We start from the raw sequence: 23,774 nt of genomic DNA, 5'->3' as shown, positions 1-23,774 counted from the left end.
ATTAAATTTTACAATCAACAAGCTGTATCGATCGACTAAAAGCTTTAAGCTGGTACTTCCACATCTTTTATAATTAGTTTCATTTTAAAATCGTTTTTATACATGTACTTTTAATTGTCAAATATGAAACAGCTCGTCAGTTTTTAATTAGCTCGTAAACAGTGCTATAAGTTTAAAATTCGATTTTTTTTAAATCAGTCCAGATTACATCTTGAAACATATACTAAGCATGTAATTTAAAATAATAAGAACTATCCGATAATGCATATCATTATATAAAATAGTATAGAAAAAGATATTGAATTTGGAATTACCAACTAGCTTGTCGAAGTTTAATTATGTTTGAGAAAAAAAAAAAGAAAAAAACAGGAATTTAAAATAATGCGGAATTGTGTAGAAATCGCAAAGCTGCGTACAGAGATAAATTAGATAAATAGATAAACTTTTTGGATAGTCGTAGGTATTTTGCTCTTGTGAGTTTTAAATCGAATATTTAGAATGGGACACGAGTTACCAAAAGATCCCAATCGAGGAAAAGAGGGAACGAGAGAAGGAATAAAGAAGTCCGAGTATTATACCGCGTGCACTGAATTAGCCATTAGTATGCTTTAACATATTAGAACCAGTCCGCTGATAAAAATCGCTAACGAATTTGTGGGGTGCGATAATATTAAATTCGTGCGGAAATTTAGCTTTTATTATGTGATTAATCGGATGAATTATAAGTCTTCAAAGACGTGTTAAGGATAGATCAAAGATTAGATTGAAACCGAGCAGTCTCGAGATTTCGCTATCGTACCATTGCAATATTTTCCGCGTTAAGAAACCTTAATAACTCCGATTGTTAGCATAAAAAAAAAAGAACAAAAAAGGGGCGATTTCGTAACGGCGCCCGAATCCATTAAAGATGACAACTTAAAAAAAGCAGTAACAACAAAAATGCTAATAATAATGAAAAATAGAACAGTCATTCAATAAACATAAAACGATATATTACGAACAGTATTAAAACTTAATATTACATTTTAACGTATAATATTCGTCTTGCGGAGATTCACTGACGAATCTACGATTAGATTTTATGCGCTTCCGCGAAACGTGCAATTTCTACCAATCGTGACGGTTGTATCGAATATCTGATCGTATTTCAAATAATTCAATTTTCATATCTCATTCACCGTCGTATCGCGTACTCTCTTCCGCTTTGACGCGAGGATCCAACAGTATTAACATAGAAAAAATAATTAAAAGAAAAACAAAAATTAGAAAATTCGAATTAAGACAAACACGTAGCTAAAGCTAGAAGCAAGCGGATAGCAGGCGGACATCAGATGGGCATGCAAACGAGCAAGCAACGAATAAATGGATGAGCGGGTTGACGGAAAGAGAAAAGATTGTGAGGGAACACGAAGTATAAAAACGTCACATAAAAAGAAAGGAATAAGAAAGGTATATAAAGTTCATGTAGACTTTTATCAATTCTTCGTGTGTTAGATACCTAAATGTTTTTTTTTTTTTTTTTTTTTTTTTAATTTACCGGATTTATCAACCTATTTCATGACTCTCGTATAGTTAGCTAACGTTGTTCTAAGCCGACAAGATCTAACAGTATTGTTAATAATCTTGAAAATCGCTCAAATGTGTTAAATCTACGCAGATGAAACAATCGTTACGATGATGTCTGCGACACTTCAATTTGTGACATTATACATATAGACTGAAATAGTAATTCCTCCATTCGTTTCGCCCCACGATCATTTAAACAGTAGGTGCGTCAATATTTGCGCGAGCAATATATAGAAGCAATACAAAAGCAATACCGTTCAGTTACTCCTAATCGTTATATACAATGTCACAGTTGAAGCGCCGAGGGTCTTTATTGCACACTTTAGTGTAGCAGTCACGTTAATAACATAATGCATCTTCCAAAGAATGCGAAATGTCCGAAAAAGATGTTAGGTGTCGAAAGTTTGAAATCTTTAGGAAGCCTTATCCGACCTCGGTCTCGTTAATAAATTTTAAAAGACGAAAAAAAAAAAAAATAAAAAATAAAAATTTATCCACATTGCTATCAATGCGCTGATATAGCTATATGTGACACGCTGCTTTACTAATGCATCGGGAATTCGAGTCACTGACAGCAGGTATAACGGACCGGCGAAATACCGGAAGAACTCGATCAACGGCGCGTACGGTACCGAAGGGGCGCGAAGGACGACGGGATAAGAGGAAAGAAAGCAGTTACGCGAGCCGAGATGCGGATACGACGGTACGCGAGACTCGAACCGTAAAGCGAACAAGAAGAGAAAGAAGGTCTCGCGTGCAAGTCGAGACCGGTTTCTCGCCGTGGCATGCACCATTCGCAGAGTGCCGGTGCGGAACGAGGAGGAAAAGGAAACGCAAGCTTTTCGTACGTCGGAACGAACGGTCGTCCGAGCGGCTCGGAGAAAAGACAATGCGTCTTTGGCAATGCGCGAGATAGGAAAAAAAAAAATTGGCGGTATAAAATAAAAAAAAAAAAAAGAGAGAGGTAATCCGGGAAACAAGCGTGCGTATTTCAATACATACTTGAGGATGTATACATGTATGTATATATGTATATACACATATGTAAGAAGGAAAGAGAATAGAAATAGATAAGGGGAAAGAATAAATGAAGAAAAAGAGAGAAAGAGATAGGAAGGAAATGTATAGTTGTTTGTTAAGTCGTATAGGGGTAAGTTTTTTTTTTTTTTTTTTAAACTATGTTAAAAGTCTTGGAAATATGCTGTGCGCTATAGGTGTGTTTAGTGTGGTCCCTACCTTATCTAAACCTTCAAAAGAACTTAATGTCAATGTCGCCGGGCCTGCTCTTATGATAAGTATATATATGGGTCATCAGGGAATTACGCGAGCAGTATACCCGCTCGCAGATGACGCATCTGTACTCCTCCTGTCGTTCGGCGTGTTTGTCGGCAACGTGGCGTTTCAGGGATGCTTTGCTGCATAGTACCTTGCCGCACAGTTGGCAGGTGAACAGCTTCTTCGCTGACTGGGTGTTCAGAGAGTTCAACGTCAGCCCCGTCATAGAGGTGAGCACTGAAACACAACAACGCACCTCTCATGCAGCTGCACACCCCCACAACACACTTAAACCCTATACCACGACCGCTAAAAACGTAATAAACGGCCTAGCCCGCGAGTCGAATATTCCTTTTCATGGTGTCGTGCTTGCATTTTCTCGATTATGTCTAAATCGTTGACGAAAGCAAATAGCCTCACGATGATTTTAATTTTCTTACATTACGTCGATAAAGAATTATGAAATTTATTGTAACTTTAGCTGTAAAGATCAATGAAGAGAATTTTTTTTTTTTTTTTTTAATGTAAAATAATTTTTCAAATCCGACGTTCAGCGCGCGACGATGGAGCAGTCAACCCTTTTCTTTGCAGCCGCGATTTCTCTCACCTCCTGTTCCATCTTTTATTATTCTTCTCCTACTAAATCACGCCCCGCGCATTAATCAATCCATTAAAAACGAGACCCGCGTCTTTTATAAAAGTAATTATGCGCGTTACGATGTGTCCTTGGAAACGAACTTGGGAGGATGAACCGGAGAGATGCGAAGGAATCGACGGCGCGCTGTTTCTTTTCGTGGGGAGCGAAGTAAGAACTTTCTTTAACGATGATATTTTTTTTTCTTTTTTTTTTTCCTCTCTCCGGCCTTCTTTGGAACTCTGGTCGGTGCCAATGCGGAAAGAGGGAACGGAGTAAGAGGAGGTGCACGCACATGCATAAAATAATTCACATACGCACACGCAAATACACGCACCGAGGTGGGCGGACGCCGAAATGTTTCGCACATGTGTGTACCATATGTGAATGTGTGCATGTACGTTTGTAAGGATTTGCATTAGGCTAGGGAAAAGAAGGCGGATGGCGTTATTTCATTAAAAATTGTGCGTTTGATTCTCCTTTCACACGAGAGGTTTCGAGGCTATTGTAACTAACACGCGATATTACACAAATCATTGCACTCTGGTGGCTCGAGAGAGTTGCGTTATTGCGACGGTGGGATTTTTATACGCGATGCGCATATTTTCCGACGTGCGTGCCGAACGATTATTCGTTTAATATCCGACGAACCTGATTATTCGCGTTATGACGTCGTAACAGATTTCATTCCGCTATTACACGAAACTAGACCAATGTCATGCCGATATACGTTATCTTCCGCATGCTACGCATTTTTTTTTTTTTTTTCTGTATATCTTGTGTGGACCTTTTTTATATTAATTTTATTCATAATTACCTTCGAATAATTTGTCAATAATTATTCAAGAATCCTAGCAACGTATCGCTTAGCTGAAAATATATCTTAAAGGGTCTTAAACGATATATCACTTAGAGAAATAAATAATCGTAATTAAAAATCGAAAGAGGGAAATAGGGATAGAATCAGCGGGAATACCTATGGAACCACACATTCGCATATATCTTCCATCGAGAAGCGGAATGTGTATGCAAGCCGTTCGCCGACTCGTATTATGAATATGCAATGTAGATTGTTCGACGGATCTTAGATGTGGTGTGTACACGAAGCCTAACAGACATGAGAAACGAGACGACGAGAGAGTACAGGTACACTGAGCATTCTGGATGACATTTAAAGCATGCAACTCGAAATAAATTAAACAAATAAAATGTGAACAGAAACGTAAACGTAATTAAATATGCGTGACTCGGGCGAGCTGCGTGGCGATTTTTTTTTTTATTATTTCTTTTTTTACGAAATCGATTCCCCTCGTTACTTTTGTGTGATCGCGCAAACGAGGTGGTCTCCGCGAGGGTGGCTTCGGTTTCTTCGTTTTTCCGCGATATGCACCTCCTCCTCCTTCGTACTCACCATCTTACGTTTGCATTCGACACGCGACTGAAGTTCCCCGTTTATGCGAAAGTCTTTTTTTTTTTTTTTTTCTTTTCTTTTCCTCTCTCTCTCCCTCTCTTTCTCTTTCTCTTTCTTCGAAGATACTTGTAGCAGGGAAAAGACATTTCGCTCGAGAAACAGCTTTGAATCGGAAATCAAAGTGCTTCCTGATGAATGAAACGGATCGTTCTTACTTCGTACTCCTCACGGCTCAGCGCGACCAGGTCGATTACATGGACGTGTCGTAAATTCTTACATTAAACTGTCAACGAAATGGGATGGAATACTGATTTCCATCGTAATTGACCGCGTGCGCAGCTTACTAAGCCGAAATATAAAAGTATAAAAAGTAAGATACGAGGAATGTGAGATAAATAAATATGTGCAGTTCGTATTTAGAAATACGTGATTATTTATGCTCGACATTGTCTTCGATCAATTGCAATATCGTGAACACACGATGCAGCCCATGAATTTTGAGATAATTGTCATATAAAATATAGAAAAGTCTTCGGAACGTTTTTTTCAGAAACGTTTTCTTTAATTCACGAGTATTGTCGCAAAATTTATGAACCGCACGGTGAACATTCTTCATTCTATCTATTGGACATTAACGATAGCACGATAAGTAATACTGATTTCTCGCAGGCATTATAATATTATATGTTGCTATTGTATATATTTTTACTTCATTTCTCATATCTTATTTTATTTCTGTTTCAATCTCTGCTGATTACCGTGAATGTAAAGTTGATCGGATACGATTAGTTTTCGTACATAAGATAAAAAACCATCGATATTTTCATTAGCACGCAAAAATCGATTGTGTTTGGTCGTGGTTTTGAGAAATCGCGCTTCAGATTATAGCTACAATATCAGCGGACTTTAGTCACTCGCGAGAAAAGTTGCAGCGGTCGAAGTAAAAATAACGTGAATTCTGAACGTTGCGATATTTGAGAGCATCGTAGCTGCTTAATGATATGTCGATGATGCTTTGTTACAAAGAAAAAAAAAAAAAAAAAAAGGTACGTTAACCGAGCAACGCTCAAAATAGCAAGAAATGAGTACGCCAAAATCGCAATATATATCACTTACCTTCCGGCTGAAAAAAAAAAAACGAATCAATTTCTCGGTATTAATTATTTTCGTCGTAGTAAGCCTCGTACGGAATTTCGTGAAAACTGGCGCGATTTAAATACGAGTTTTCTCTTTAACCTACTCTTTCCGTCGAGGATGTGATAGGTAGACTAAAGAAACAAGTAACAACACAAACGAGTTATTAAACCAAATATATAGTACATTTCTTATTGTATATAAAAATGAAAATATATTAAAATGCATTTGATATTGCTTAGAAATAATAATAATAATGCGTGGCAATAATAATAATAATAATAATCGTAGTAATAATCAATCGTATTCGTAATAATAAGTGCTTGCTGTAATCGTACTGATCCAAAATAGTAATAACAGTAGCAATAGCAGCAGAACGGCAGCGATAATGTGTAATAGTAGTGATCATAGTGATAACGGCAGCAGTAATGACAGCACGCGAAACTCAGTAATGAAACTAGTTACGATAACTCGTTGGTGACAACGAGAATACGGGAATTGATAATAGTAACAATAATAGCGATCGTAGCAATGGAGATAGCGATAGCGATAATAAGAACGATTATTACGTCAAATGATAATGCTGGTGAAAATAATATTAATAGCTATACGATGACGATGACGGTTGATGTGTGTGCTGGTGATGCAATAAAAAGAATAATGATAAAATAACATAATCGCGTTATACGATAGTAATGACGATAATAGCGACACGGCGGTAATGATGACGATGCGACTCCATGTTATTAATAAATATATGTATATATCCAAGACATATGTATATACATATATGTATTATATCCAAGATATTGTGAAAAATAACGTAACAGAATTATCACGGTATGTAACGCACAGGTGTTTTTTCGTTCAAAGCCCAATTCGCATTTGCGAGCAATATAAACGTAATATTGTGTCGTTGCATTTTTTTTTTTTTTTTTGTTTTTTTCTTTACTGGCATTATTTCACCGTGCTGTGTGTCGTCACTCGACATTCTTCTTGACGTTCTTTTACGCGCAGATGCGACGTGGTCTCGCGACTTTGTACCAAATCACCCTTTCGAGATAGTGGAGACTTATTAAAAAGCTTTGTTTTCGGGGCAGGCCGATATGTTACACATAAATGCTTTGACACTGTCGTAAGGCTCTATACTCGAAGAGTTTATATTCCATGTAATTCTCTCTCTCTCTCTCTCTCTCTCTCTCTCTTTCTCTCCCTCTCTTTCTCTCCCTCTTTTTCTCTCTCTCTCTTTCTCTCTCTCTCTCTCTATCTCTCTCTTTCTCTCTCTCTGCGTTGCTTTCATACGTTTATAGTCAGCGGCTGTGCATATGAATATTAATCAGGAAAGCTATCTGTTCGGTATTCATGTGGATATCGTAATGCATAATCCTATTATAACGCAAGTAACGACAAATTAAAAACTTATTGTATCGTTAGAAAGCTGTCACGTGAAAAAGCTCTCATTTTTCTACTTTTCTTTCATCTTTTTTGTGTTTTTTTTTCTATTTTTTTTTTTTTTTTTTTTTTTTTTACCTTTTCAACAGCTGTTTTCGGTAAAATGTCCTATCGCGCTTATTATTTAACTCTATGGAAGTAATGGAAAAGTCTCTTATGGAAACCACGAAAGCCTTATGAGAAATTAAATCATATATGTGCGTCGACGAGCATCGACGTGATCTCTATGCGTAATCTGCAAAGAATAACCCGCGGAGAAAAAGAGAGAAAAGCGGAGATAAAGAATTGGGTATGCGCGACGAAAATAAGAGCGAGCCCGTTGTCACGTCTCTCGATTGTTGTACTACACAGTTGATCTTAACGAAATATCGATTGCTACATCTACCAGTGCTCTTTCTTTAACAAACAAGAAAAGAAAAGAAAAAAAGAAAAAAAAAGAGAGAAAAAAGAATAAGAATATGAAAAGAAAAGAGAAAACGTAAAGGAAGCGTCTCTTTCGCTTGGCCTATCCGATTTCTGCAGCGGCGATCTCTGCCGATCCTCTTTTCCTAACGTAACACTTACGCGCGCGTTCTCTCTCCTCGTAAATTTATAAAATCTTTAACTTAACATTTAGGTACTTTTAAGCAACGATTTGGTAACATCAGTCAAACAATTTTCACGCATCAGTCCAATGTATACATATACAGTATATATATTAGTACACGTCGTCTAATTAATTAAGAAAAAAAAAATAATAAAATAAAATAAAATAAAGTCGCGATGTAAGATACGGATCAATTAATCCAAATCAGTCATCGATTGAATTCTGTAGCAGATATCAGCGAAATAAGCTACACATATATGTAGCAAATATATATATAATGAAACACGTGATTCTCTCGGGCGAATCAGGTCAGTCGGTTACATGCGACTTGCGCGTCTCCCTACATTTCCGATGCGATAAAAGGATCTCGCGAAGCTGCGCGGCCCGCCGCGACACGTGCGGTAATCAACAAATATTTTCAGTCTTTCCCGTGCTCGGAAGCCTGGCAGTTTTCCTCAGGTCGGACGTTCTTCGGACCTAATCGTCAGAATCAAACGAATGTACTTGCTCACCTTAACGCGCCGGCCAGATTTATCTCGCGCTTCGCCGCGCGTCGCTTTCAAGCCGATCGAATAAAGGCCGCCTTAATCATAAGAATGAACGACATATCGACTAAAAACTAGAGCATTCGTGAGATAATTCTATCGTACGCGTAAACGTCATCGCGTTTACAATATTTTCCCGTGGAAGACCAATGAAGCTTACGTTATTCTTAATTTTTTTTTTTTTTTTTTTTTCCTTTTTTTTCGTAAAGCGTCGGTACTCTCTCGATCGTAGTATTTCGGTCAATTGCACAATATCCTTTTATAAGCCACGAGAGCCCGACGGACACACTTGATACTACGAGCAATTGGCATCATTACAGTATTATACGTTACGAGTACATATGTTATATCTCCGCCCACCTGGTTTACTTGAAAGCGTCGCGCAACCAAACGCGATAATGAAGAATGACGTCCCAACGGCAGTTTACCGTACCAAACTAACGAGTCTTCGATATAACGCATAAACCGGTGGTAATCTGTTGGCTGCACGATATCGCGTGTTACAGGAATATAACACAAAAGCGAAGAATTAAACGAACAGTAAACAAAGAAGACGCTCAAATAAATCTCTATTAATATATAAATTGTAGTTAAATATTCAGTCAAATTTACATTAATTTCATTAATAATTTATTATTCGCATAATATCGCACCGACCGCTGATCGGAGGACAGATATATGTACATGTGTGTGCGTGCACATACACGAGCACGTCACCCACACACACACATATAAATATATATGTGTATATATATATATATATTTATATATAGATATATATTCGCAATTATATTTGGCCATTTTTTTACATTAGTCACAAATTCGTTTCTTCGAATAATTCTACTAATTTAAATATTATCAATATCAGTCCTTGTCCTGACCACTATAAAATTGTGTTCGTTATTCTCGTAAATTTAAAGCTTCATTCTTCTTTCCCATCCTCTCCGTTCTCTCGAATTAACAATCTTGTTTTTTTTTTTTTTTTTTGCTTTTATTTTACCTCTCCAGCGCACAATCCTCTCTCCTTATTTAAATTACCTGCACTAATGCATTTCGCGTCGCACGTAATTTCGCATGCCCGTCGAAATGTACCGGCTGCAAGACAGGTTCCTTGATGCTTCTAAAGCTCTCGCGATATATGTACACGATTTATTGCCTCTCTCCCTCCCCTCCCCCCCGAGTATAAAAAAAAATCTCAGCCTTTCTTTCCTCGCTCCGCGCGGTATATCTGTCGTTAACACGAAAAAATCTAGAATGGATTCGCGAAGCGTATAAAGCGATAGTTTTTCATTCCGCCGGCTCGCAACAGCACGTTCAATCGACAAGTCAATACCCTCTTGCGCATTTATGTCGATATTTACCATATAACAATTGACTAATCGATCCTAAAACACGTTCATTTTGAATGCGTTCGAAAAGAGATATACTTATTAATCCGGATTATAATGCGAGAGGCGGAAAATACGTGCGACGCAACGAGATGCATTCCATAAAACATAGTTTAACATAAATTATCATAGCCTATCTATAAATGCATTCAGCATGCATGTACACCTGCGTCAGAGATTGCCTATACGAGCCGAAGTGTGAACACACCGATATGCGAGTTGGTGCACGCGCGAACGCTATCAGTTCGTAATCCGAATTCGCGCGTATATATTGGAGGGAGGGGGAAGGGGGTTTTTGTGCACTTTTAGAAAAAAAATATATGTATGAGCACGTCCGCACGGATGTACATTGTTTCTTTCCGGTCGATTCATTGTCGAGCTACAATTCGTTGCGCGGCAGAGAATTCGAAAGGTCTGCGGAGCACAAATCGACGAGGACGCTTATAATTGTTTGCGTAAGTACGCGCGACGATAGAGGAAGGGTGTAGCTTCTTCTTCCAATCGCACCGCGATGAATTAACTTCAATAGTAAAAATAATATAAAGTAGAAGAGATAATTCATTTAACGGCAGCTTAAGATAAGGCCTATCTTCTACTCAATCGCGCGATTTTTTTTTAACCTCGCGGTTTAGTCGAACTCGCGTTTCATTGCAATTCCGCAGTCTCCGGTCGCTCGATTCGCGCTGTTACGCAGGCCCTTCGATCCCGTCGCGTTCGCTATCGGTTCAGCCTTAACACATCTCACTCCGATCGCGCTTCCTCTGGCCGCGATTATAAAAATTATTACAGCTTCGCCGGCATATTCCCCCGCGCGCGAATTATGCGTCCGATACACTCCGCAGTTACACTTCCGCCAACGTGAATTCGGCCCCATCGATTGCCAGCCCTACCCCGTCTGTGTATTCCGAATGCGTATCAGGGAACCTATTTCATTAACGGAAATAACACGAGACGCTAGTCGCGCCTCGCTGTTGTAAGTCAGCTTTGCTTTAAACGGTACACCGGTTCAAGAAAGTCTCGGTCTCTCAAATGCAACTCGACCCATTTAAACGACCGTCGCTAAACATTTCGTATTTCCGCACAGCGTCGGAGCCTCTTGACACACATTTTCGCCGTAGTGACTCCGCACCCTGCAATCGGTATCGACGATAAAACGCGATCGTCTATCGTATCACTCGAGTCGCGCCCGTCGGCCTTAAACTGGCCCGGCGGACTCAAACCTCGCTCGCAATTGTGCTCTCGACATCTTTCATTGTGTCCCATATTCGCGTTCGCGCCGTAGCAGCTCCGTCCTCAAGAAAAATAGACGACTATCTCTCGTTAACTAATCAAACCGCGCAACGATCGCGTTTTCTTTAGGCCCGATGCGCGTGCATTTTCTTTTTTTTTTTTTTTTTTGCCCGCTCGCGATTCTGTCGCGATTAGCGATTCCCGTGATACAAAACTGTGATATTCCGGTCCTATCGTACAGGCTTCTTTTTCACCGAGCGTGAATCGTTTACATTCTACTAAAATATAACGTTCACAATTATATGCGGTGGCAAGAACGTATGTGTATGTTGCGGCTGATCTATCTATGGGTCACTTAAAATGCGAGTGATCTATCGGTTCCGGATATAACGTGAGCGCGCTCAAAAGACGTCCAGAATCTCTAGGGAAACTTCTCCGGACACGTCCCGTAAACGTTTTCTAGACCTTTGTATTATTTTGGCATTAGCGGCACGTGCATCTTTCGTCATCTTCCCATCCATGTGATCTCGAACCGACCAAGTCGCATTACCATTAAAAAGCTATGAGGGAAAAACGCGTCGCGACTGTTCGAGAGATTCGGTCGATGAAAAGTCGGACGATTCGTAGTCGCCGCATAAACGGACGAGGGGGAGCGTGTAGAACGGCACATTTCGACCGGATACCACGAAAGTCAAGTAATCTGTATCCGTGGAATATATTATAAAACGGAGCTCTCATCAAGTATGCCGCGAAACGGAAAGAGCCGTAACACAATAAGAGCAAGAATAATAGTAGTAATACCAATAATAATATTAATAACAATATTAACAGCAATACTAATAATTATAATAATTGCAATATACAATATGAATAATAATAATAATTAATAGTAATAACAAAGTAAGGTACTTTATGTAAAATTCGTTAAATATCGTAAAAACGAATGTAAGTCTATTTAGGATAGCCCGCTAAAGCATTTAATATGGAATGAATATATTAGGGTAAAATATATATGCGTATGTATATATATATATATTAAACCATTGCATCTCACTTTTCCCGATTCAAGCGACGACGAAAAATGACGATATAAGAATATTTCTCGCAGATTTAGGCTAATTCGATTACCCTTCTCTGCCTCGGAAAACCATATCGCGTTCTTTTCAAACCATCGGAACCATGTAAATCGGGCGATATATATAATATCGAAACGATTAAACTCTCGAATGCTGTCCCTATCTCGGGGGCTCGCTTGCAGTCTTATCAAAATTTATTTTTGGACGCTTCTACCTATTCTTATAGCTGGACGATCGTGTTTTGGACACTAAAAGCTTTCCTTGAATAAGTATATCCCATTTCCGCGTTATATCGATCTAATTAATAAAGCTTAAATTAATTCTCGTTTCATAGCCAATAAACGCTCTTGACATGGTTTCGACAATGATCTCACCTTGTCTCCTATCGCAAAACAATGCCCGGAGCTTTAGCCAAAATGCACGGTACAATTGAATCTCAAACTAACGATTACGAGACCGTGGCAGCTATATAATCTCGGCGAGTTCAAATATCTGTGTTGCAGAACGAGTATTCGTGTACTATTCGCGAAAGAAGTCACGATAATTGACGCGAGTCACGATCATCCCAGTATCTGCAGCAACGGAAATTTTACTCCCCGAGATTATACACCGACGTCAATCTCCGAAATGATATTAAAACCGGCATTCGTGCATATCCAGTTTATTGTACGTCCTGTCATGCGACCAATCTTTTATATAATCCTGCGATATTGATAGAAATTTAAAAGAAGGGGGGAAAAAAAAGAAAAAAAAAGAGAGAGAAGAAGAGAACAATATACGAGAAGCGTATGCTAGAAAAATAAGTACAAGTAATTATAAAATTAAGATTACTTTCGTCTATTTTAATCCATTGGCACTGGGTCCCGTAAACTATTACGCCAGTGTGTGTATGTACGTGTCAATGTGTATGCGAGTGTATGTATATGCTTGTACGTGTACATTTGCAAATCTTACGTGCAAAATCTAAGTAATCGCTTTCATGAATTACGTGCGACAGGTGCGAATAAATGATTTGCTAACAACACGCGCCTCGAGGATTACGCGTTGATTAGAATCAACTCGAAAATCAACTCGGGGGGAAAAAAAAAACCAACCCTAATTTCAATCGTGATTGCACCCCCGTTCAGTCTCATTCTTTTTCATCACAACTTTGTCAATTAATTAGATCCTAAAACTTGCTTGAAAGTTCGGGAGCGCGAACATCAACGTTAATATCACCGTCTCGTCCATAATATTGAATTACGAAATTAAAATTAAAAAAAAAAAAGAAAGAAAAAAGCTAGGAATATATCTATATATAAGATAACAGCGCGAGATCCCAGAATTCTCTACCGATTCTCGGTTCGCACGTGACAACGATTATTCATGTACCTCGTACACTCACACCTGGAAGCACTGATTTCTCGCGAACCGACGTTTCCTACTTTTCTTTTTATAAAAATTGTTGCCGCGCGGCTGAGACATAGGAGGAAGATTTTTAAGGACACACGCGCAAACATCGTGAACACAATGGCGACATTCGACGTAATTCCTATTGTCTCTCGAAAAATGACCGAGTTGTTTCCGATAATCGCATCTTCCTCGGATGATCGAGTGGCTAAAAGAATCCACAGATCCTCACATTCCATGGTCCCAAATGTCAAACCCATTATATTACCGATGTACAATCGACGGGCGATAATAACATAACAATTGCGCTTGAAATATTGTACAAAACGTCGACGGTCCGTTACCGGTCAAAGGTCCATGTCAATTTTCACCGTATATTTATCGCTAAAAGTGTCTGATTCTCATCTCGCATCGGCGGCATGGCCACGTATTAACTTCTTAAAACCTGGATTGGCAAATTGTCTCACAAATTATTTTCACGATTACGATTATGTAGCTTTCTTGGTTTCGATATTTTAATAATTGCAGTCGAGAAAATTAATATAAATATTGATCAAGAATTACGTATCTCGATAGACTATTTAAGCAAAATCAGACGACTGTACGCATTCAGCGTTAAATACGCGCGGTTAACGTTTGTGAATCGAGGGGTCGAGTAACGGGCTAAAATCACTCGACTTTTCGAACATTCGACGTAGGTTCTTCGTATTTTTTTTTTCTTTTTCTTTTTTTCCTTTCTTTTGGCTAGACAGCAAAAATTCGGGAAGAGAACAACGCGATTCTCTTCGGGTGGCTACGCTGTCGACGGCCAGGTTAATCGCACGTCGTCGCAAATAGCGCGAAATTTCTTCTTTTTTTTTTTTCATTTTTTTTAGCGTCTATTAAGCTCGTTTCGTGATGTCTCTTGGCACGTAAGACACGCGCGTGTGCAATCACTTCTATTTCTGCCTACGGTGGTAGATGCTCTTGTGATTGTTCAGGCTGTTGAGCGTCCTGAACACCTTGTGGCAGAGCGCGCAGACCGCGCTGTTCAGGGGCTGAAAGTGTTGCTGCTCTTTGTGCCGCTTTAGGGTGAGCTTCGTAGAGAGTGTCTTGCCACACACGTCGCACGTGTAGCAGATTCCTGGCGGCAGTAGACTACCGTGCAACGGGTGCGACAGTCGCATCGCGAGAATTGCCGAGGGCGGACCTAAAGTCCGTGCAATTACATATCAATTTATTGAATTTTTTATATAGATTTTTTTTTATCGCGAGAGATAGTTTTTTTTTTTTTTTTTTTTTATTCCCCCGTTCGGATAGAAATATCGAAGGCGTAAGAAATACGAACGTAAAAGAAAGAAAGAAAGAAGCAACGTGATGCAGCGTTTTTATAAAGCGGTAGACAAGCAAAGCGAAACGGGAAGAAGTTATATGTGTTAGTTGATAAATATAATAAGTAGAAAGTCGATAAATTATGTGATGAAAGGCAGATTTGAAATTTGCGTATATGAAGAAATAAAAACGTAAAGATAGACACATACATATAAGATAGAGACAGATAGATATAAAATAGAGACATAGACAGATACATAAATGCAGATATGAATGAGCGTAAAAGAGGGAGAAAACGTGAAGTTTATAAAGAGATAAAAAAAAATTAAAAAAAAAAAAATTGAAGAGAGAGAGAAAGAGAGAGAGAGAATAAAATCAAGTACCATAGTCCGTTACATATGCATCGACACCCAATTAAAAAGAAATATTTCCATTACGAACCAATATTTGTGGTGTAGGAGGCACACGGAGAGCCACGTGTGTGGATGGACCCCCAGCGCAAGTCCGTGTTCGTGAAGGTAGCGGGTAGGTACACACAGAACAATGACGAACCAGAGCCAAACGTATAGCCGAGCGAGCGGGACCGGGAACAAACAAGAACAAAGATACGACTGCTATTAATATCACTGGACAAGATTAGTTACGATACGCTGCTAAGTATTCTTGCATGATTAGGGCTAGAGATAGGGTGATATGCCGAGGGTGTTAAGGGCCAAACGTGAGGTTCTCGCTGATAGTCAATTTATAGGTATGTCGAAGGGCTGAGGGGGTCGAAGGAAAAGAAATCAATTTAAGGAAATTTTGAGATGAGTTTATGGAGAGAGAGAAAAAAAAAACGGCGTTAGAATTAAATAGGATCGATCGAGAGAGCAAATCGGCAGTAGTATCAAAGGAGATTGCTACCGAACATCCGCCGATAATCTTACTGACAGCCTTGTTGAAGTGTCCCTGCGAGCCACGTACGACGTTGCTCGAGTACTTGGTTTCTGCTGCATCTCAGTCGCAGAGAGAGATATATAAATGTGGCTCGGAGCTCTGGTTTGTCATTGGTCATGCATAATAAGCGCGACGATTTGTAGACCGCCGGAGATGCGATTTTCGCGGATCTCTCGCTACCGTGATAAAAGAAAGAGAGAAATCTTCGTCGGGACTTAGAAGGTACGCGCGTTAATTTGGCAATCGATATTTCGCTTGTTTCCCTTGTGCATTTATGTATTTAACTAGTTTACGAAACACAATATTTCATAAAGTGTTACGAAGATTTCGCTCTTGATGGGAAAAATACGAAAAGAACTTCGGAAGAACGGTTATTACTTTAACCATTTTGCTGTCATTGCGAAATATAGTATTGAACACCATCTGAAAGTCGTTTATATATAAACGACTTGCAGTCAATGTAATTCAACATTTATCTCTGGTTTTACATTCGATAAATCATAATCGAGTATTGCGTGTAGAGCTAACCAAGAAGAAATCCAAAAATGATTGATAAGGCGATAAATTGTATTTCAATGCGCATTTATACGTAATTTATGAACATTTATGATGGGATACCGAGTGAAACGATGCCCGATGAGAGAAAAAGATATTTCAAGCTTAACAAGCAACGAAATGTCCGCACATACCTTTCTCCGAGCTGTAAAAGTAAACGTGCCACTTTCTTCCGGCATATTAACTGATTTTCGACGGAAAAAAGGGTAGTAACTGTGGTGTCGACAGTACAGAGGCGACGACGGTAACGGTAATTAATAAAAATAATTAAGTAACGGTCACAGTAGAGAGTGTAATAGTAGAGGCAATAGTAGCAGGAGTGACAATAGCAGCAGCAGCAACAATAATATAAAAACTTGCCGATAGAGAAAAATGTTAATGGCGATAACAACTACTACAACACATCGAATAGACATTGGAGATGAAAAAACAATATATTTTTTTATTCATCGTTTAAAAATAAAAAAAAAAGACGATAATATCCAGAAATAAACGTGCCTTTCCCAAAAATACGACGAATAAGCAAAAATACATTAACGCGCACACGCACGTGTGTCCCCCTTATTCGTATCATTTGACAAATGTGGCATTTATTTTTGTCGATTGTAATATTTTAATGTACGTCTTGTTCACTTGCAAATTCAGCCTCGGACAATTTTGTACAATACTTTCTATATTTTTCTTCAGACGCAGATTTGATTAATTCAAAGTAATAATAATAATAATAACACATTTTCTCAAAGTTGTAATTAATAATAATACAAAAACACTGCGTAAATGCTAATACATGTTCATGCACAAAATAAAGCATCAAAATGTTAAACAGTTTGAAAAAACTATGATGAATAACAATACTTATAATTTACGGACGCTTCTTCCACTTGCATTTTAAAATGTCAACATTAATCCGCTTTCACGCTATAATAAATTTAAGTAAATCATCTTAAGATAAAATTAATTTTTAATAAGTAAACCCTATTTAATAATGCGGGCAAACACAATTTTGAAAGAAAGAAAAACAAAAGAAAAAAGATTAATAGAGTTTTTGATTCAATAAATTATATTAAATCATATTCGAAATTTAAATTACGTAAATATTAGAAATACTATATTTCCATAAATATCGCGGAGGATTTATCAATTCTGCAACAGCGCTAAATTGATGCAACTGGTAACACATGTGTCGTGATGCAAATACGTTTCAAATCCTTGGAAATGAAATCTTATTGCTAAAATCACAGCGAAGAAGTTCTGTGTCGGATAGGTAACAAAGGAAATACGTTACGTCGGGAAAGAAAGAATATTGAAAACGAAAATTAAGGAGAACAGGAGGGGGGGAAAACTTTAGCTAATTATAATTGCCTTGTCTAAAGGAATGTGGAGAGCAATGCATATATTACGAATAAGTTAGATACATTAAATAATATTTTATTATCCCGTTTTTGTACCGCACCTTTTCTTACCGTCGCATAGGGACGGCAAACAGAAAACAGAACTCGTCTGCAATAATCGTGTGTGCTCGTCACATAAATAATATATAAAAATAACAACAAATCGCGTGGCCCTTGTCGAAAATCGAAAGTTATGCCTATCACACAAGTAATCGCTCAGATTCTAATAGACGTAGATCGCCGATTCAATGTTTTAATCTATTTTCTTTTTTTTCTTTTTTTTATTTTTTTTTTTTTTTACTCGTTTCGCAACGCTATTTACAAGTAACGTAGATACCTTTTTTTTTTTTTTTTCATAAAAAATATCAATGCAGCTTTGCGCGCGTTGTCGCTCATCTGCTCGAGACGACACATTTGAATCACCTTTTCCGCTACATATTTTATCAAGACGTCGCTCACCCGACCTGCATTTCACCGTTTCGTCGCAAATAAAGACAGAGTTATGTTCCATAGATTATTTCAACGCGGTTGCATTCCTCGGTTCGGACGGTAAAAAATTATCTGACGAATCATTCGCATTTAAAAACCGATTAAAGTTCGCTTCATCGACACGCTACCGATTCAAGTGATTCAACTCGCTGGTGATATCTCTGCGATAAGTCATTGACGTTATGCTAGATCACATTATAGTCGTAAAGCGATCGATCGACTTTCTTTTCGCACTTTTGAACTGCTTTTCTCCCCATCAATGTCTGAATAACGGTAATAAACGGAGAACCGAGATTTCTACGTTTTGAATCCGTCGCTCTATATATTCTGCTGCACAGCGAGAAATACGCATTTCAATCGCCGGCGATCCCAAACTTCCGGATCGCGTCGAATCTTAATCCGTATCGATAGCGGCAATATACGCCTGTGACGCGTTGACATCCGGTGCACCCTCGTCGTGAAAAAATTCACGACGGAGGGAGAGAGAGAGAAAGCGATAGGATCAAACGACGAACAATCTCATCCCATTCGCGGATGTTGAGCCTGGTGCTGGTGTTGCTGCTGCTGCTGCTGTTGTTGCTGTTGAACTTGTTGCTGCGCAGAGTAATTTCTCTCGGTGTGCTCTCTCTGGTCTCTCTGCCACTCGCGAGCCTGCGCTACTTCCTTTCTCTGCTGCTCGCTTTTGTTGTGCTGTCGATGGTAGATGCTCTTGTGGTTGCGCAGACTGTTTAGACTGGAGTAAACCCGCTTGCAGATGTTACAGATCGGTTCCTTGCTGGGCCTGGTGTGCACGTTCTGTATGTGCCGCTTCAACCGCGTTAGGGAGGTCAGGTTTTTGTTGCACGGCTCGCACCGAAACTCATCGCTCGCGCCGCTGCCGGCCAACAGACCTGGCGGCAGAACCAGACACACAGGGGTTACTACTTTTGTAGGGGTTTTTGGCGCACGAAACGTCGCACGGACGTCGGACAGGTGGACAAGTAGACATTAGACCGGGGTTAGGGAGGGTTGAAATTGAGAGAAATAAAAATTGAGAAAAAGAGAAACAGATAAATTAATTAATTGATAGATAAATAGAGAATCAAAGAGAAAAAAAAAAGAGAGAGAAAGAGAGAGGCAAAAAAAAAAGAAAGAAAGAAAGAGAAAGATAAGAGGGCGTCATCCCCAATGTGCTTCTTTACTTTGTCCTTTCTTTTTTTTTTTTTAAGGGGGAGGAAGGGAGTTTTTTTTTCTAGCGGCCTCGTCTTTTGCAATCGCACACCACCATTTCACGCTCCTACACCACCGTCACATTTAAGATCACACCACCATAGTTTTCGCAGCTGAGAAAATATCGTGCGCCCGTGTGCTCTCTTTTTGCCTCTTTAGTACTTTATTTTGCGCCTTTATTAATCGAGCATACGTTGTACCACCGTCACCCGACAAGCCGTGCCCAAACTCGTTTACATGTTATTTCTTAAAACCACCTTAAATTATGTATATGCTTTATGGATGCTGCCACCGTCATTGCTGCTTGCTTTTTACGTGACGTAACGATTATCACGACGGGAGAATACCTTCGAACGCACACCGGATGAAACCATTGTCATCGTATATATCTCTTTTTTTTTGTCCTTCTTTAATTTTCTGTTTTTTTTCATTCAGATTTTTCTATGATTAATTTCTTTAAAAAGTCGCTTAAATCATAGTCATAATCATACTCGTCAATCTTTTTATCGTAAACCATTATCCGAAGTCATAGTCATTGTCAACCTCGTCGTCGGTGTCAATGTCACGTCGTTGCCTCAATCTCTTTCTTATTCTCGTGGTGCTTGGTCGTCATCGTTATTATAATTGCTAACGTTATCGCGGATGCTCTTCTTCATTTTCATTCCGTTGTTGTATTGTTTCGTCACACCTCCAAACGAATCATTGATCTTGTCATTTTTTTGTACAGTTTGATCTTCATTATTGTCATGTAATCGATAATTCTTCATCTTCAACCTCGTTAAATAGCAACGTTACTATCATCATTGCAATGCATAATTTTATCTCTGTAGTCCGATCATTATCATTTATAATACCGTATAATAAACGGTTTATAACCATTATTATGATGAGTACCGTCATCGTCCTTGTCTTTGTCGTTAACATTCTCCAGCATTATCATTATCGCGTTCGTCATTCTCGGTTATTGCCGCTGTTTTCTGGATTTGCATTCTCGTCACAGACTATATCTTGATTTCTCTTTTCTCGCGATTGATTTCATCAGGCTCCGAGAGCGTGAAGACTTTTTATCAAAACGTTATAAAATGAATAATGCGTTTATTACTGACGAAAAAAGAAAAAAAAAAAATTATACTCCACTACTAATCTTTATGTAATCGAATAATATATTAATAAGTAAGAAACAATGATTTTGCACAACAATGATATTAAAAGTGCTAAAAATATTCAAGCAAAATGTGCCAATGCATGACATAAGTGCGAATAATCTAAAATCTAATAATATCTCGATATCTTAATGATTTTTTTTAGATCGTAAAAAAAAATATATATATATATATATATATATATATATATATATATATATATATATATATTCTTTTCTTTTTTCCTCGTGTATAAATATCTTTCAAACTATTTTATTCGACTGTGGCGTAATTAATTGTATTTCCGATCAAAATTAAATCTGAGTTGAAAAGCGCGTTATAGTATCGATCGAATACGATGACAATGGTAGTAATCGCGATGCTCTCGAAGGCATCTCTAACAAGATTCATTTGCAGCAGCACTGAGCTCGTCGCATGACGTTTACTTCTTTCGAGCGCAATTAGGATAACACAGTGCAAGCAGTTCTAAAGATCCAGTGAACGATCGTGAGCGATGAAGTTAGTGTTTCATGATCACCAATATATATATATATTCATGTCGATGCATATTATATACAGCAAAATAGAGCATAATATCTTATATGTATATATATAGATATATGTACATGTACGCGTGTGAATATGCGCGGGAGAGTGGAAATATGTGCGAGCTGTGTACACAAATGCGATATCTGTTTCTAATGAGGTGATGCGAATGAAGCGTAATGTATTCTACATTTCATGATTAATGGCATTTTCGTAGCCTTGAGCGAAAGAGCTACCAACAAAAGTTCTTTCTTCTCGCGCGATATTTAGGCCGCGAGAGATAGCGCTTCGCTCATTAGAAACAACATTTTTATTCATTATTTCCCTTTTTCTTCAATTATCGTCTTTATTTTTCCCTTCCGTCGCTAAGTCGCGACGGTTTATACTCCATTATTTCACGCCGTCGTTGTAACAATAGGGATTGAGCTTTTTTTTTATTTTTTTCTTTTCTTTTTTTTTCTTAAATACAATTACAATCTCGTGGATGCAGGAACAATTCGAGATTTTATTTTATATCAAAACGAACGCGGCTGTACATTCTATGCAACCTGAGTCTTCACGAAAACGTAACATCTTGTAATCTCTTTGTGTACAACTAATGAATTGTCAGGAATTGCACAACGTCAAGTAACATTTGGTTCGTAAAGAATCTTAAACAGTCAACCAGTGCTTTTATAACTACTTCAGTTCTATTATAATATCGATGAACAGGTAACATCAAAATTCAAAGTCATTTTCTAATGAAACATCATTATATAAACGTTGTTAATTAGCAACAATATTTTATCAATGCGAATAATGACGTTTTAGGAAGACGAGATGGAAAATAGATGAATACGGAAGAATCAAAAATTCAAGCTGACATAATTTTAACGAGCCCGGTTTTGATATTATCATATAAATCTGAAATAATATATCTGACACGCTGTCGTTCCCAAAAACCAAACAAAACATAATACTACCAATAAACACAGAGGTTGATTTCGCATGTCGAAATTCAAAACTCTACAAAATTACATCGATTATAGTTCGTCCAGTTGAATTGAATCTAGTAAATTAATAACAACTACGCTATATAATATTGCATTTCCGGAATACTGGCTTACAAATAAGGAATCATTAGCAGTTTTTTTTTTTTTATTTTATTTTTTTTCTTCCTTCTTTGGTCTCAACTGAGGTAATCCACGGTAAAATAAACGACTAGCAATAGCTATTCCGCTTCAATACTGGTGAGATATAATTACAATACAGCGGTAGTGTAACACACTATAAATGGAACACATTTATACAAAACGGTCTGTCTTCTATTGACAGCCGATAGATTACATCTCTTTCTCTCTCTCTCTCTCTACCTCCCTTCCTTCGCAGAAATCTCAATCGAAGGTCTGCGTCGCGTGTGCATTCCGCATATATTCTTGGCTTTTTTATTTGTTCTGTTTTACGATACGAAGAGAGGCTCGTCCTAGATCAGTTCCGCCGGTCAATACGTGACTTCGCACTGTGCCTCGTGCTCCTTACGGTCCTTGCGAGCGTGATATTGGCTCTTATGACTAACCAGACTGTTTCTAGACTTGTAGTTTCTGCCGCACTGGTCGCACGACAGTGATTGCGGCACGTAAAAATGCGTGTCGGCCAAGTGCCTCTGCAGCGACCAAGCGCGAGAGAAGGTTTTTTGACAGAAGTTGCAGTAAGCTCGATTCATGGATTTCTGATCCAGTTCGTGATAGACGCGTGGCGTCGCGTTTACGTGCTTCGATTGCACGAGATCGTTCCGCGATCGTAGCCATCGTGGGTGAAACGCATCATTATTTAAAGATCTTCCGGACGTTTGCGGTTGTAGCTGTTTATCTCGAAGATCATCGTGACGATACTCGGGCGCCGCGTCGAGATCCGCGTGCCTCTCAATCGTGTGATTCGACAGAAAGCAGGACTCGAGCTCGTCCATCCTTGGCGAGATGGGCTCTGATTTCAGTACGATCTCCTCCATCTGATCGTTAATGTTGTCTAAGAGATCGATTATCGGTAGCTCCTGGTGCTGCGATTGCACTACCGTCTCGCCGTACCGATTTGCGCTCTTATTTTGGTTCGATTCCTGTATTTTTCGATGGTATTCGATGTTGGTGGCGGACTGCCAACCCCCGTCCTCCTCGGCGACCTCCTGGTCTGCAACCAAAGAGGAGGGGGCTGAGTCCAACCAGATTCACGCGACAGCATTTAGTACCATAACGAGCAACTTTCAATACGAATATTAATTTATAACTCTCTCTCTCTTTCTCTCGTTTTTTTTTCTCTTACACACACACACACACACACATCTCCTCACTCACTCACTCTCTCTCTCTTTCTCTCCTCTTCCCTCCCTCTATGTTCCTCTTCTCTCAAAATCACACATTCTATTTCTGTTTCTTATTACAGTGTAATACGCGGTCTTTCAAAAGGTGATTCTCCTTGAAAGTAAATTCAAACGCTTCTATTAGAATAAGTAATATCCAAGTTGCAGCACAAAGTT

The 23,774-nt window shown here is 38.7% G+C and overlaps 1 protein-coding gene across 17 annotated transcripts in view; it reads right to left on the bottom strand.

Annotated features, from left to right (window-relative positions):
* Br (broad-complex core protein) overlaps positions 1–23,774 on the bottom strand; it is a 67,813-nt gene that overhangs the window by 11,513 nt on the left and 32,526 nt on the right. For 8 of the 17 annotated variants that reach the window (XM_070666785.1, XM_070666790.1, XM_070666786.1 and 5 more), the window contains one exon: positions 20,916–23,428. The exons of 2 other annotated variants lie outside the window; for them this stretch is intronic. In XM_070666785.1, coding sequence (XP_070522886.1) covers positions 22,746–23,428 — 683 coding nt within the window. In that variant the 3' untranslated portion in view covers positions 20,916–22,745. Of the gene's footprint in view, positions 1–1,505; positions 3,079–14,638; positions 14,876–14,946; positions 19,259–20,915; positions 23,429–23,774 lie in introns of those variants that run through there. 7 more of the 17 variants (XM_070666792.1, XM_070666794.1, XM_070666799.1 and 4 more) reach the window with 4 other exon arrangements.

Source organism: Cardiocondyla obscurior, linkage group LG15 (assembly GCF_019399895.1).
Source record: "Cardiocondyla obscurior isolate alpha-2009 linkage group LG15, Cobs3.1, whole genome shotgun sequence".
Taxonomy (NCBI): domain Eukaryota; kingdom Metazoa; phylum Arthropoda; class Insecta; order Hymenoptera; family Formicidae; genus Cardiocondyla; species Cardiocondyla obscurior.
Note: the sequence above shows the minus strand (reverse complement) of the source record. Positions and strands in the feature narration are given on the sequence as shown.